The sequence below is a fragment of the Hemitrygon akajei genome, chromosome 21 (genome assembly GCF_048418815.1).
Source record: "Hemitrygon akajei chromosome 21, sHemAka1.3, whole genome shotgun sequence".
Classification (NCBI taxonomy): domain Eukaryota; kingdom Metazoa; phylum Chordata; class Chondrichthyes; order Myliobatiformes; family Dasyatidae; genus Hemitrygon; species Hemitrygon akajei.
In genome coordinates this window covers 44,732,950-44,747,794 of record NC_133144.1, presented here as the reverse complement: position 1 = coordinate 44,747,794, position 14,845 = coordinate 44,732,950, and the positions used below count along the sequence as shown (strand labels likewise).

Here is a 14,845-nt window from a genome sequence, read left to right as displayed (position 1 = left end):
CTCTTCATCTTTCATAGCCAGAGCCTTGAGCAATCTCCCCCCCCCCCCCCCCACCAATTAAGGTTCAGTGGCACAGCATGCACTAACCATACATAACACACTTCAGCTCATTGTGCAAAGGGAATTAAACCTCACACATCCCTAACCATTTGTGGCTTCATGTTGTCCTTTGAATAACCCCTTTTTATTATTATTCTCAGGATGCTATGGGCTGTTATCTAGCAATTCTTGTTATTTCTACTCTATGTATGCTTTTAACTATTTTTTTCTTTAAACTGATGTTGTTTGCTATACATGTTCACAGTGATTTACCTTACCAGTAAGTTCTAATATTTCCCTTTGAAACCAATATTTAATCTTGGTTTTTCAGTTGGAATAAGTCATGCTGCACGTTGTGACCAAATCTGACCACTGTTACAAATGCATTATGGGAGATGTATTGGGATATTTTCTGTAGTCTATTCTATTCTCTGTTCTGCATGAGTCTCAACAATTTATTCTTAAAAAATTATCATTGGGAGTAAAAGGCCTCTTATGTTTGGTCACCTTTCAAGTCGTCCTCTGCTAGCACATGCCAATCTTTTTTCCCTCAGTATGTATTTAATCATTTAAATTAGTTGCATAATTAACACACTACTTCATCTTTTGCCGCTTGCTTTTCATTACTCTTCGTTGTCCTCAGGATGAAGTTTATTTAAGGCAGTAAGTTAGCATTAGCCACATGCCTAAGTGAAAATACAATTTTGGCTAATTATAGTTCAAATTGATCAGAATTCCTTTTGGGCATATTACCTCGTGCTTTTGGTTTCCTGTGTTCTTGTGTGCACTTGAACATTTTTTGTTCATCTGGTAACATTAAAGTTCAAAGTAAATTTATTATCAGATGCATGCATGTTACCGTATATTGTACTACCTTGAGATTCATTTTCTTGCACATTAAACAAAAAAGCAAAGTTGATGTTTTTATCATCTTTACATGTGAACATTTGACTATGTAAGTTATTATCTTGGTCACAATTGTAGTTGCTTGGCAGTCTTCTCAATCGATACACTTCAGTTGGTCAATACAAGGCTAAAGGCTATGAATGGAAACTATTGAATGCTTTAGATTCCTGACTTCCCCTGCAGTATACGTTAAATGTTATTCTAAAATGAAATAACTGAAGAGTTTGTAAACTTGACCTTCAGTTTTTGGTTGATTCACGGACAAGCAAAATGCACCAAATGTGGATTTTCGTAATTAGTGGATTGAAAAGTTACATTTTGATGATGTATGAAGGAACCTAAAACAACCTGTTCATTGTCTTGCAGGGAATGCAAGTCCTCGTTACATTCGATGTGCAACTTACAATATACCTTGCACTTCAGATATGGCAAAACAATGCCAAGTTCCCCTCACTGCGGTCATTAAGCCACTTGCCACCCTACCAGCTGATGAGGTAAATATTTGCACTACAATCTTAATGCTTCAAGAGTTCAAGTTGTTTACTTTTTAAATGGATGCACCTGTTCAAGCATGAGTATATAAAACAAAAACTATTTTAGACTAAGGTGGAGGCAATTAACAAAAGTGCTTAACCAAAAGTATTAGCTGTGGTCTCTGATTAGATCTACTGTTCACAAAAAGAATTAAATCCATAACAGGTATTTGAAGGATCACTTTCGCATTAATTAATATTAAGTAAAAATAGGAAGGATAAAATCAAATTAGGTAAATAGCCTTAGTGAGCTGTGCATGTAGAATGGACATCTGAAGGCAACATCTGGGATTTAATTAAGCAACATTTGAATATTATGGTGTCTGCCTGTAGATTCTTTGTGGACATGAGAGCTCTGATGAACCCAAGTCTTTGGTTGGAGAGTGATCATTGTGTCATTTTGTGCAAAAAAAAATGCTGACTTGCTGGGGGTTAACTGGCAGCATGTGAGAAATAATTTCCCAGTTGATGCCTTTAGCAAAGGGAAAGAACATGGATCCAAACTTCCAATGGAAGCTGTTGCCTGATAATTTAAGTAGTTAAATTAATGTATTGTCGTTGAGTGCAGTTGCTTGATGAATTGGGTTACTTCATGGGTTAAGTTAGTGAAGGGGATAGCAAATACAGGCAAATTCATTTGACCTTTTTATAATTTGAGCAATGTTGGACGTTTGTAACCTAGATGGTGCTCATCCTTGTACTTCATTCTATTTCAAGCAGTTAACACTGCTTTAAGTTAGTTAAAGCGAGACAATACTGTATTTGTTGCTCTTTTCACAATCAAGCTGTGAAATTCGATCTGGCTGCATTTGATTGGGTCTGTCTGCTGACAGCTGCTGAACAGCTAGAATTGTACACCAACCATAGAAGTGGCAAAGTCAGTTGTATCCAGAAACACTCTTGTAGCTTCCTGTTCTATAAAGAAATTTTAACATATGAAAATGAGTATGTTTACTTGACACAGTTCTTAAGACCGGTTAATACCAAGTTTGTCAAAATCTATTTAATGGGAGTGATGAGGTTCTTTTTATTGGTACACCTCCACAGAAATATATGAAAGTGTGCTCAATGCAAAGTCACTTTTTTTCAAGTTCTTTGTGCCATTTTGTCTGCTGCAGCTGTTGAAATAAATCCAGAAGTTGTAAGTGATACCAAGTGGCTTGATCAGCACATTTGGTTTGTATCGTGCACTTCTGAGATGCAGTTGATAGACTTCATCAATGTGAATTGTATTCTTCCACTTTTTGAATTTTCCACTTTTGAGAGGTTTGGAATGAATCAAAAATTCCCAGACTGAAAACTTGAAATAACTTTGAATGAATGTAGGTCGAGCTGTAAAATTCCAAGGTTCTGTTTTCAATAACATCTCATTTATTTAAAGTCATCTTATCAGGTTTAATATCACCGGCATATGCTGTGAAATTGGTTAACTTTGTAGCAGCAGTGCAATGCAATACAATACATAATAGGGAAAAAAACCTGCAAATTAGACTAAGTACATATGTATTAAATAGTTAAATAGCGCAAAAAATAGAAATTAAAAAGAAGTAGTGAGGTAGTGTTCATGGGTTTAATGTCTATTCAGAAATCAGATGGCAGAGAGAAAGAAGCTGTTCCTGGATCATTAAGTGTATGCCTTCAGGCTTCTGTACTTCCTTCCTGATGGCAGCATTGAGAAGAAGGCATGACCTCTTGTGATGGGATCTTTAAAGATGGATGTCACCTTTTTGAGGCATTGCTCCTTGAAGATGTTTTTGATACTACGCAGCTTTATGAAGCTAGTTTAGGCTGCATCTGGAGTATTGCATACATTTCTGTTTGCCCCATTACAGGAAGGATGTTGAGGCTTTGGCAAAGGTGCAGAATACATTTACCAGAATGCTGTCTGGATTAGATGGCATATGCAATAATGAGAGGTTTGACAAACTTGGGTTGTTTTCTCTGGAGGGGAGGAGGCTGAGGGGAGATCTGATAGAGGTTTGTAAGATCATGTAAGACATTGATGGAGTAGACAGACAGTATCTTTTTCTCAGGGTTGAAATGTCAACCAGAGGGCATGCATTTAAGTGAGGGGGTAATTTCAAAGGACATGTGAGGGACAAGTTTTTTTAGTGTGGTGGGTGCCTGGTGCAGTGGTAGAGGCAGCTACAATATGGACTTTATAGTAGCATTTAGATAGGCACATGAATGTGAGGAAACTGGGAGGATATGGACAATTGTGTAGGCAGAGGGGATTAGTTAAGCTGCCAATTTGATTATTAATTTTATTGGATCAGCACAATACTGTGGATTGAAAAGCCTGTTCCAGTGATGTACTGTACTATGTTCACTACTTTAGGAACTATGAAGAATTTGAAAGTATTGACAATCATTGTGAATGTTACAATGAAATTGAAGACTTGGACTGTGCAATTGTCAAAAGCATTGTATGAAGGCACTCCATTATCTGCAAGACATGTTTTTGCTGATTTTGTTTACTTACAGTCAATCAAAAGAAAACGGCAGCATATAGTGGATGAATTCCTCCATTCATAACTATTAGGAACTAAATCAGTTTTATAGTACTCTGGATTTTTCATCGGGGTTTACTCCTGAAGTCTTCCCATGAGAAGGTCTAGCTGCAAGACAATGGAGGTTTGAGATCAGAGTTTACCTTCTTGTAGATGAGCTGCCAACCACGGCTGACGAGCCCCAACTGTCTGAAGTGACTGGTTTTAAGGTGCTGGTGACCCACCTTTGCTCCTTCTGCCAGTAGATATGGTTTTGCTTTGCTTAGTAGCTAAGCCAAAGGTGAAGGTAGGAAGGAGCTGGACTCTGTTGTCAAAGGCTATGAGACACATGCCATTGGCAGTATTTAATGGGTAGTGGGAGCACAAACCCCACCCCGCTGGCTATGACAATTTTAAGGAACTCCCCAAATCCCTGCAATTAACTTCACAAATTGTACTCTTTGTACTTACCTGAGTTAGAGTTAAGCTCAGATAATTTTATCAGCCATTGGTTTGCCTATTTTCCTAGGTAATTAGGATTGTGTTAAAACCTGAGGCAACCTTCTTCACTATTCACTATACCACTAGTAATTGGTCTCCAATATGCAAAATAACTCTCCACTACCATCCTCTGCCTCCTACCACATGGATCCTGTATTTTCAAACCTTCTGAACATGCTGTGTGCGATTTTCGCCAAAGCCTTGTTAAAATCCATGTAACAATATCCAGTGCCCTGGGCTCATCAATTCTCTTGGTCACATTATCAAAATAAAAACTCAAAGCAAATCTGCAAGGCTTCCATGCAACTTCCGTGAATAAAACTGACCACTTCTGATTAGTCCTTGCCTTTGCAACTGCAAATAAATCGTGCCCCTCAGAGTCTCCTCCAGTAATTGGAAAAGCCTTGTGCAAAATATAATTTTTTAAAAACCCTTCTGCAAAGGTTACTTCCAGATATTTTTCTAGTGTGGCCCAGGTACAACAGAACTCCAATAATCAGGCCTCAGAACAAACTCTCAGGATTTTGATACTGGTCTAGCAGATTTTCTGGATTATTGGGCATTGCTTCTGTTAATACACCAAAATGATTTCAATTCATTTCGATGTTCCACCATAGGATAATTTTCCTGTTGAGCTTGAGGTTGGGAAATGTGGTCAAGTGTTTTTGTTTAAAGAGACCATGGGAACTGTGACTTTTCTTTCACGAGAGTGCAGGAAACAAGGCATGGAAGCTAGATGCTGAGCTATCTGGATTTCTAATGAATTGCTTAGTATACTAAGTTTTTGTTGCTTTGTTTGGTCTAGTATCCAAAATAATTGTTGACATGGACTGCAAAATAGGATTGTAAAATACTGGAATAATTGGGATTGTTCTGGTGTAATCACAGTCAAAAATGTTTGCCATTATTTCTGCAAATGGCAACTTTTGTGCATTGAGAATAGATTTCTAGAATCCTTTTTTGGAACCACAAAGCAAAAAGCCTTAGTAAATCTGAGCATAAAAAAGAATTTCATGTAAGATTTTGTAGTTTAAGAACCACAGTAGATGAAGGTCAATGAGATATTGATAAGTTTTAAAATTTAAGTTCTGGAAAATTAACTGAAGTTAATTTGAACAAGCTTTTTCCGTGGACTGCTGGAAGCTGAGGGGTGACCTTTGAAGTATATAAAATCATGAGGAGCATAGATAAGATGAATGGTCAGTCTTTTACACAGTAGGGGAGTTTAAACCTGAGGACACAGATTTAAGATGGGGGAGAAAAATGTAAAGAAGAGCAAGAGTTTTCCACAGTTTGGTGGGTGTTTAGAAGAGCTGCCAGTGAAGTGGTAGAGGTGGATGTAATTACAGTTTAAAAAGCATTTAGACAGGAAAGGTGTAGAGGGAAATGGCTAATTGCAGTTAAATGGGACCAGCTCAATAGACAGCTTGATCAGCATGGGGGGGGGGGGGTGTGGGGTGTGTATGTATCAAACACAATGCAAAAACCTATCTAAAAGGTAAGACTTCATTGGGTACTTGAGAAATCATGATCAATAAACAGATTGGTTCTGTAGTCAGCTAAATGTGAAGGCTGACACAAAGTTGTAAAAATCAAATGGGCTGAGGTTAACAAGTTTGTGTTAAAATAATCATGCAAGGAATGAAATATAATAAAATAACTGATTAGTATTAGGCGAATACTTTATAAATTTGAAAAAGTGTTTTGTAGTTATTTATCAGGATTCAAAGGAATAAAATACCAACTGTAACCAGAACTTGAATTTTATATCTATGATTGCAATGGAAACAATGAAATGTAATCTAAGTTTTGATGTTTTCCACCAAGAACATTGGAAAAATAGATGATAAAAATACATAAACATTGATCCATGATTGGACCTGGTTAGTTTGGCCAGAACTTCAGTGTATTCTTGTCGATTCAATGATAAACTGAGGTTCCTCTATCCCCTGTTGGTTGTTAAAGGCTATTACATTATTTTGAAGTGATTGAGAAATATCTTAGTATATCTTCAGCATTTATCCTGAAACAAGCATCATCCAAATTAATAATCTCGTTATCTGACTAATAATTGCCTACAGATTGCTAAACTGTAAAGTAAATAAATTCACAGATAATTTACTTTGGAAAAAGTGGATGTAAAATGCACTGCATAAATAAGCACCCAATAAATCATGCTGTAAAGGAAAAAACATGCATATAATCTCAATTTCGATAAATTGCTGAAAAGATGTTATGGAACTCTTTTGTCCTTCTAATTGCAGGCACAACCTTTCATTGTAGATCATGGAGAAACTGGTCCAATTAGGTGCAATAGGTGCAAGGCCTACATGTGCCCTTATATGCAGTTTATTGAAGGTGGGCGGAGGTTCCAGTGTGCCTTCTGCAGTTGTGTTTCTGAAGGTAATTTTTCATTTCTGTAGAATGTAAGCTTATTTTTGAATTCTCCCTCATTTGATGTTCGCATAAAATAGAACAGCGCAGTCAAATTCACAGTAATTTAGGTAGCATTGTCTTATAGTAACTTCTGAATATGTCAGAAATTACTGTAGATGCCCTGCTTTTCACTTGTCATCTTCCTACCTACTATAATTGTCAGAGTTGGAATCAGTTCACGTTAGGGGATGTCTAAATTACCATCGAACAGCCTTTGATCTTCAGAAATGCCAGCTCTACAAATCCTTAACAGATATCCTGCATTATTTTGATAATTTTCAAAATTAATCTGCATGCCTCTGTTAATTCTACAAGATTTTTAAGTTGAAGTCATTTTTAGTGGTTATCATTATAACATTTTTCTTAATGTGACTGACTTGTTCATGTTCCTATCTCACCTTTTTGGCGTACTTGGAAGCAACACTGTAACTCCTGTTTTTCTTTCCTTAGTACTGCCTCACTATTTCCAACATTTGGATCACACTGGCAAGCGAATGGACTACTATGATCGACCGGAACTCTCACTTGGTTCCTATGAATTTTTAGCCACTGTAGACTACTGCAAGGTATTTTATATTTAATTTCCTACTTAATCAATGCATCTCTTTCACAGTAGTTAAATTGTAAGTTAAACGTTTGGTTTAAAAAATACACATTCTATTGAGCTTAATGAAATATTCTAAGTATAACCCTGTGGCTTTAAATAATATAATATGAAGTCATTTGATGTGGGTAACTACAGTCTGCTTGTAAATTCTTTTGTTTTGCTGTATCTGCCGTTTAATATTGCCAGGTAACAAGCCAACTCGAATAAAGAAAATAGATAATAGCTAATAGGTTTATTTTTAACACTGTCAAATATTGCATTAGTCATTTGCTTGCTAGCACTTGGAATTTTTAAAAAAAATCTTGTATTCTTGGTCTATTGATGGCTTGCATAAATCAAGGTGAATGTAGTTGTTGACTAAGGGAATTTATATATTATATGTTTATAAAATATATAATTGATGGAAATGTCTTTTAACCAAAGTTGCAGTGAGGCGATTTATCAATGGTCCATGACTTTCTGCTTGTCTACATCTTTCATTCTTGTGAATGAGTTTATAGGAGAGGCAAGTCAAAGAAACTAAGTAAGACCGTGTTTTAGGATTTTCATTTTTCTCAAGATAAAAAAAAGCATGCCTATGATACCATTTTGGCAGTAGTTTCAGCGGAATTTTGTAATAGACTTTCTTTTCATCATTTTTAACAAATCTTCTGAAATTTCTTTTTAAATCACTGAAGGCAGTGGTTGTTCTTGGTACGACTCATGCACGTGCCTCGGCTTGCATTGTGTCTAGCCAATTGTAAAGTTGAGGCACTGCTATGGTTGATGCAAAGGGTTTTGCAGATTCTTCAATTTCAGCTGAGAAAGAATTTCTTTTGCAGAACAATAAAGTTCCAAATCCGCCTGCTTTCATCTTTATGATTGATGTATCCTACAATGCACTGAAGAGTGGGCTGGTTCACCTATTGTGTGAGGAGCTTAAAGCTTTGTTGGATTTCCTTCCAAGGTGAGAGCATTTTGTTGTGCCCGTTTAAGCAGAAATAACTTGCTCTTTGAATTCTCAACAGTCTTCATCAGTTATCACTTGAAGTCCAGTTGAAATAAATCACTTTCCATTCCAGTACTTAACACATTTAAAAGAAAAATCATTTATTTTTTGTATATATTGTTGACTCCATTTTATTTATCTTCAAAGGAAGCAATCTTTCTTTTGCCTGCTTTTCTATCTAATGGGGTTCATTGTTTCTGACATCATTGTAATTAATCTCTATATCCTTTCCTTGGGTGATGTGCAGATTTGCCCTTTAGCAAGTATCATCCATATTGCCATTGTTTGTGACCGCTGTCACAACATGTGTATTTTTATTGTTCTGTTTTGTTTAGTATCTTTCCAGATGAAAACCTGGTGCTGAGAAGTAACGTTCTTGAATATTTTGCTTCTCTTTCAGGGAGGGCAATGCGGAAGAATCAGCCATTAAGGTTGGCTTTGTAACATACAACAAAGTTTTGCATTTTTACAACGTTAAGAGCTCGTTGGCTCAGCCACAAATGATGGTGGTGTCCGATGTAGCTGACATGTTTGTACCCTTGCTTGATGGATTCCTTGTCAATGTGAATGAGTCACGGGCTGTGATAAACAGGTAAGAACCCCATCCAGTGGGTTAGTATAGTGTTATGTTAGAAGGCTTCACTTGAAGCATGAATAATATGCTAATATATTCTGATGAGTATTGTTGTTAGGTTTTAATAGTGTCTCTTATCACTATTCTGCACAGTGGACTCTGCTAATTGCTAAACCTGTTCATATTGAAGTGGAGATAATTGTTAGAACCCTAAGTTGTCATATGGTTTGAGAAATCTGAAATGAGGTACCTAAATATCAGTGCTACAGCTTGCACTGAGATGTAGCCTCCAATCGTGCAAGATGATAGGAATTCAGAGTTTACATTGCTCTGATGAACTCTCAGAACTATTGAATTTGATTTCATAACTTGCAATGGTTCAGTTTGTGGATTGATGGGCCAAAGCCAGTTGCATGCTTACCAATGGGGGTATTGTACATTGTACTGCTAAGTTAAGCAACTTGTCTCCTTGTTTGCATTTTGAACCAAATACCATCTTTAACTACCGTAGATTCCGTACTACAGAGCGCACCTGATTAAAAGCCGCAGGCTCTAATTTTAGAAAGAAAATCAATTTTGTACTTGTACAAGCCGCACTGGATTTTAAGCCGCAGGTGTCCCACGTTGTAATATGAGATATTTACACAGAAAGATATTACACGTGAGGATTTTTTAACTTTTAATTAAATCCGTATGGTAACATAAACAAATACATATTGCAAATGCTTTTTTTCGAACCGTGCCTGTAACACGGCTACTTTTAAATATACATACGTATCGGTAACACACAAATTACGTTGCGTATACTTTTTTACTGAACAGTGCACGAACAACATTCCAATATCTCCTAACGACTGGTAAAAAAATATATACTGCAGCCTACCAGGAAAAGTTATTGATCGCCTTTAACTTAAAAGCAGCGTTCTCGCGCGGGTCTAATGCGCTCGCCCCCCTCCTTTCCGTTTATCGCAAACCAGTATTTTCCCACAAGACGCGGCGAAACCGGATGTGACGTCATAGCATCCCGGGATGTAGTACAGAAAAAAAATATACCGTAGATTCCGGATTATAAGCCGCTACTTTTTTCCCACATTTTGAACAGCTTTGAACTCTGCGGCCTATAATCCAGAGCGGCTAATACATGGGTTTTTTTTCATGCCACCTCGTAAACATTTTGCCTCGTAACAGTAGACCAATAAAATTGATGAGTAGTTCACAGAGGTCCAATGAAATTGTACGATAAATCAAGCGCACTTTCACAATTAAATTATTGTAAATCAGTCATTTGTACTCACCCTCATCAACATGGAAAATACTCGAAGAAAAGCAAGACCCGAGCGCGTCAGACCCGATTAGACCCGATCGCATTGCGCAAGCGCGTCAGACCCGATTAGACCCGATCGCATTGCGCAAGCGCGTCAGACCCGATTAGACCCGATCGCAATGCGCAAGCGCGTCAGACCCGATTAGACCCGATCGCGTTGCGCAAGCGCGTCAGACCCGATTAGACCCGAGCGAAAACGCTGCTTTTAAGTTAAAGTCGATCAATAACTTTTCCTGGTAGGCTGCAGTATATATATTTTTACCAGTCGCTAGGAGATATTGGAATGTTGTTCGTGCTGTTCAGTAAAAAAGTATATGCAACGTAATTTGTGTTACCGATACGTATGTATATTTAAAAGTAGCGGTGCGGCCTAAAATCCGGTGCAGCCTTTACAATTAAAAAATTGATTTTATTTCTAAAATTAGAGCCTGCGGCTTTTAATCAGGTGCGCTCTGTAGTCCGGAATCTACGGTACTTAAAACACTTCTAACTTTAACTAGAAAATACTAACAAATGAATTACTGAGCGAAAATATTATAAACTAAATAACTGCCATAAAGGCAGCACAATGCTTTTCTTCGAGTGTTTTCCATGTTGATGAGGGTGAGTACAAATGACTGATTTACAATAATTTAATTGTGAAAGTGCGCTTGATTTATCGTACAATTTCATTGGACCTCTGTGAACTACTCATCAATTTTATTGGTCTACTGTTACGAGGCAAAATGTTTTTGGCGGCATGAAAAAAAACCATGCATTAGCCGCACCGTAGTAAAGGCCGCAGTGTTCAAAGCTGTTCAAAGCGTGGGGAAAAAGTAGCGGCTTATAATCCGGCATCTACGGTAAATCTGGGTATTGTTAGTTGAAGGTTCGCTGTGCAGTTTATGTAACTGAATTGCAGTTGTACTGAACAGCCGTAAGTAATAATAATTATGGCTATTTTCCCCTCAGTTTGTTAGAACAAATTCCTGAGATGTTTGCTGATACCAGAGAAACTGAGACAGTTTTTGGACCTGTCATTCAGGCTGGTTTGGAGGCACTCAAGGTAAGTTTACTTTTAGATCCACAACCACTTTTGAACCTGCAAATCATGTTGAAAATCTGGAGCAATGGATTTTGATCTTTGGATTTTTACCTAATTGGAATAGTAATGATTCAATGACTCATTTCAATGATTGGAGTTGATCTTGGGGCCAGAATTGCGATCTTAAGTATATAAATCTGCATTTGTTGGGGAAAAATATTTTTGTTGTTATTGGGAAGAGTTGATGCAATTACAATCATGAGTTCTATTTTCTTTGTTTATTTGTCTTTGACTTCTGCTCTGTCTCTATACCTCTGAGAGAAGGTGCTGATGAAGTTTTGTACTTGCAGGCAGCTGAATGTGCTGGCAAACTCTTCATATTCCACTCTACTTTGCCTCTTGCTGAAGCACCTGGAAAACTAAAGAATCGAGATGACAAGAAGCTTATCAATACAGATAAAGAGAAGGTAGGATGATGAAGATAGGTTTCCATCATTTGAAGTTAATTATTTTTGAGGCTGCTGTATTTGGAAAAACAATGTTTTTTGAGTAACTTCATAAATAGTCTCTCCATGTGTGATGCAATTAATGCCGCATTTACTGCCTGGGTCTGGCAGCATAAGGATACTTGAGTCAGTATTTCTGGAGGTCAACTAAAATGGTTTATTATTGTCACATGTAATGAGGCACAATGAAAATTTCTCTTACAACTCAGCTGTACAGTTCATTACAATGGTGCTTTGTGGAGGTACAAGCAAAAACAAAAATGTAGAATAAACTTCTGAAGTACAGGAAAAGTGCAGTGCAATTAGACAGTAAGGTGCAAGGTTACACCAAGGTAGGTGGTGAGATGAAATGTCTATCTTGTACTAGAGGACTGTTCAATAGTCTTATAATGTTGGGATAGAAGCTATCCTTGAGCCTAACATAAGCTTCATGAATAGAACCTCTGTTTCTGAGTAAGTATGTTATAACTTCAATATTTAGAACAATGATAAGCAGAACTTATGGCAGGCATATTTGATTTTTAGCATTCATTGGTCATTGTAGATAATTCTGCTTTTTAAACCCCCAGATCTAACTTTTTTTCATTCCGTCTTTGGTCTTTCAATCTTTCCTTCCTCTTACCCTATTAGAAATGCCAAAGTACATTTATTATTGTATGTATGCAGTATACAACCCTGAGGCTTGTCTTCCTGCAGACAGCCACAAATCAAAGAAATACCATGGAACCCATTCAATGAAAACACCCAACACGCAAAACAAAACACATCTTGCAAGTGGCAAAAAATGAGCAATGAATGCAGAATATTAAACATCAAACTCAAGAATCCAGGAATGTTCAGTTTAGTTCAGTTCAATTTAGTGCTGATCATTCGTTGTCTGCAGGCTACAGAGCCAGTTTGCCCCAATCAAAATTGCACAGAATAGCAAAAAAAAAGAACACACATAACATGAACTATAAACGAGTCCAATCCACAAACCGCGCTTATCAAACCTTTACTAAGACCCAAGACTCCAGTACCTTCCAATAGGAGAGAGAGACAGAGAGATCAAACGCAGGCAGACAGTGTTGATCACTCACTCGCCTTTCAGTCTCATCCTCGTACAGCTCTCTTCAATCTTGCTAGACGGTTTTTATCAGCAGGAAATGGAGCTGAACATGGGCTCGTGCCCAGTCTCTAGGTGGCACACTCTGCTCCAAGCCTCTCAGAACTCCCACAGACAGCAAAGTGCCAGATCACTCATTCGGCCCACCTTCAAATGTAAATCGGAGATTCCAATTGCATGCAGCTTAGTAGTAGAATCTTAGTATTTGAAAGAAGTAAAAAAACAGTTCCATGTATTGTCTGAAGTACGTTGCCATTGGTAATGCTGGTGCCATCTTCCTCTGTTTTTGTGCTCTCTGCCATTATTTTTTCATTAAAACATCTAATCTGTTAATTCCAACAGATACCCCCAGCTCCCCAGTACTTTTTTTTTCCAATTTCTAGCATTAACACAATTTTAACGTATTAGATAGATAGATAGATACTTTATTCATCCCCATGGGGAAATTCAACTTTTTTTCCAATGTCCCATACACTTGTTGTAGCAAAACTAATTACATACAATACTTAACTCAGTAAAAAATATGATATGCATCTAAATCACTATCTCAAAAAGCATTAAGAATAGCTTTTAAAAAGTTCTTAAGCCTTGGCGGTTGAATTGTGAAGCCTAATGGCATTGGGGAGTATTGACCTCTTCATCCTGTCTGAGGATTTGTGTTCATTTATTTATTTCAGGTTCTATTTCAACCTCAGACCAGCTTTTACAGTAATCTGGCCAAGGAATGTGTGGCCCAAGGCTGCTGTGTAGATCTTTTCCTATTCCCCAATCAATATGTCGATGTGGCAACCTTGGGATCAGTTAGTTATCAGACTGGAGGTTCCATTTACAAGTACACGTACTTCCAGGTAATGTTTATCAGATTACTGTGGCTATAGATGAATTTTACAACTCTCTTTCAAAGTATTCGCATGGATTTGGCTCCTCCAATGCACACAACTTTTCAGCAGCGCTTTCACTTCTGTCTTTTAAGGAACGTACATTCTTAAGTTACAAGCAATTTCTCAAATTAATAGTACTTTATTGATCCCGAGTGGGAATTTCTTTTGTTATAGCAGCAACATTTAAAAACATACTTAGTAATGTGCAGACTTATCTAATAATGAAGTACAGAATAATATACACAGTAATAATTTACCAATGTGCAATAATGTATAATAAAACAGACTGTTGTACTATGATGTTTGTTCTCCTGTTGCATTGATGAACTGTTGCATATGCTTATTGAAATTGGTAGGAAAGATTTTCTGTAACGATCCTTGTGACTGTGGTGCTGAATGAGTCTGTTCGAAAGGGTGCTCCGCTGCTTATTCAGTAGGTCATGGAGATGATGTGCCAGATTGGCCATAATCGACAACAGTTTGTTTAGTTACCTCCTCTCCACCACTAACTCAACAGTCCAGGTTGTAGCCAAGGACGGATCCAGCCTTTTTGATGAGTTTATTTAGTCTTTTTGCATCACCAGCACCAATGCGGCTTTATGTTGGGGGAGCAGCACGGAAGATTGTGCTCTCTACCAGAGACTGTTTACTGGTTTGAAGATGAATGAGTTTTGGGCTGCATTACTTGGAATAAAATGTAGTACAAGTTGTTTCTTTTTAATGAATTTGATTGTGTGCTTGTGTTCAAAAATTGCTCTATTTCTTTGGAGACAATCCAGGTCCATTGTGCACAAGGAGCTCAGATTCCTTCAGCATATTTGGTCCAGTTCACACCTCTCGTGTTGCGGATCACAGTTGATTGGGTGAAGCAGCTGTGGGTAGTTTCCATTTCAAATAATGTAAGGTGATATTGCAACTGCTTTCCAAACTTG

General features: G+C 37.4%; 1 protein-coding gene across 2 annotated transcripts in view; it reads left to right on the top strand.

Moving 5' to 3' along the window:
* Positions 1–14,845, top strand: part of LOC140714261 (protein transport protein Sec24C-like) — an 81,145-nt gene that overhangs the window by 45,933 nt on the left and 20,367 nt on the right. For both annotated transcript variants that reach the window (XM_073025322.1, XM_073025320.1), the window contains 8 exons: positions 1,312–1,439; positions 6,733–6,871; positions 7,355–7,470; positions 8,333–8,457; positions 8,900–9,091; positions 11,349–11,442; positions 11,772–11,888; positions 13,710–13,880. In XM_073025322.1, the coding sequence (XP_072881423.1) occupies positions 1,312–1,439; positions 6,733–6,871; positions 7,355–7,470; positions 8,333–8,457; positions 8,900–9,091; positions 11,349–11,442; positions 11,772–11,888; positions 13,710–13,880 (1,082 nt within the window). The remainder of the gene's footprint in view (positions 1–1,311; positions 1,440–6,732; positions 6,872–7,354; positions 7,471–8,332; positions 8,458–8,899; positions 9,092–11,348; positions 11,443–11,771; positions 11,889–13,709; positions 13,881–14,845) is intronic.